Here is a 1,191-nt window from a genome sequence, read left to right on the forward strand (position 1 = left end):
AAGCCAAGAGGCTATGAACCCGCCGGCTCCGGTGACACACACCGTTTGGCCGGAAACCGGTGAGGCGGCGTCGACGGCAATGGCAATGGCAGGCATCTTCTAATAATAATAATATTAATATGAAGATGAGATTTGAATGTATAGCTTATTAAGAAAGAAGAAGAAGAAGAAGAAGTAAAATGTTTGGTTGAGAGTTGAGAGTGTTATGCAAGGGATATGATATGGTAACCAATCCATGCCTTTTTATAATTACAAGGAACATGCTCCCTCATTCACTCACCTACTAATACCTCTTTCAATACATATATTTTATTATTAATAGTATCAATACCTATATATATTTTATATTTGAGAAAAGGATAAATTGATCCTTAAGTTTCGGTTCTCAGATATTTAAATTTTTGAGGATTTAAAAATGGGGAATACTTCAATAAAAATCTTTAAAATATTTTTTTTAAAAATGTTTTTCAATAATTAAAATTTAACACATATAATAGATTAAATCGTGTTATTTTTTGTCAAAATTTAACACACATATATATATATATTTTAATTAAGGAAATTAATATTATAATCATTTTTTATAAAAAAATATTAATTTAGACCGATTTAAAATTTAATTTATTAATTTTTTGGCTAAATTGATTTGTCCAATCTAATTTTAATAAAAATAACACAGTTTAATTAATTATATATGTTAAATTTTAATTTTTTAAAAAACATCTTTAAAAAAAGACGTTTTTAACATCTTTATGTAAGTGGCCTCCTTTAAAAATATATTTAAGTTTTCGACCTCTTCAAAATCTGGACATATTGATTCCTAAGTTTAATTTGTCAAATTTTAAAATTTTTCACGTATGCATCCAAATCAACTAAGTTAGTACAACGGGAGTCATGTTTGATTTTTCTATTGAGTCTAACAGATTTAAGTGAACATGAAGAATCAATATGTCTAGATTTTGGAAAGGTCAAGACTTAAATGTATTTTCAAATTCTTACAAATTTAAATGTCTACGAATCAAAAGATTAAAGACCTATTTATCGTTTTTTCTTTATATTTTAGACTAAATACCCAAAATGCTTATCTATATATCCAACAAATTTTAGCTCAAATGTTTTCTTCTTTAATATATTTTTTTTTCTTCCAATTCTTCTATGTCTACATATTTTGTAGTAACTACTGTTTTTTTA

At 25.6% G+C, this 1,191-nt stretch overlaps 1 protein-coding gene across 1 annotated transcript in view; it reads right to left on the reverse strand.

Annotated features, from left to right (window-relative positions):
- Positions 1–227, reverse strand: part of LOC107618046 (cinnamoyl-CoA reductase 2) — a gene marked incomplete in the record, with an annotated part of 5,630 nt that extends 5,403 nt beyond the window's left edge. Inside the window, 1 exon segment of the mRNA XM_016319971.2 lies at positions 1–227. Within this exon segment, the coding sequence (XP_016175457.1) occupies positions 1–96 (96 nt within the window).

Source organism: Arachis ipaensis, chromosome B09 (genome assembly GCF_000816755.2).
Source record: "Arachis ipaensis cultivar K30076 chromosome B09, Araip1.1, whole genome shotgun sequence".
Taxonomy (NCBI): domain Eukaryota; kingdom Viridiplantae; phylum Streptophyta; class Magnoliopsida; order Fabales; family Fabaceae; genus Arachis; species Arachis ipaensis.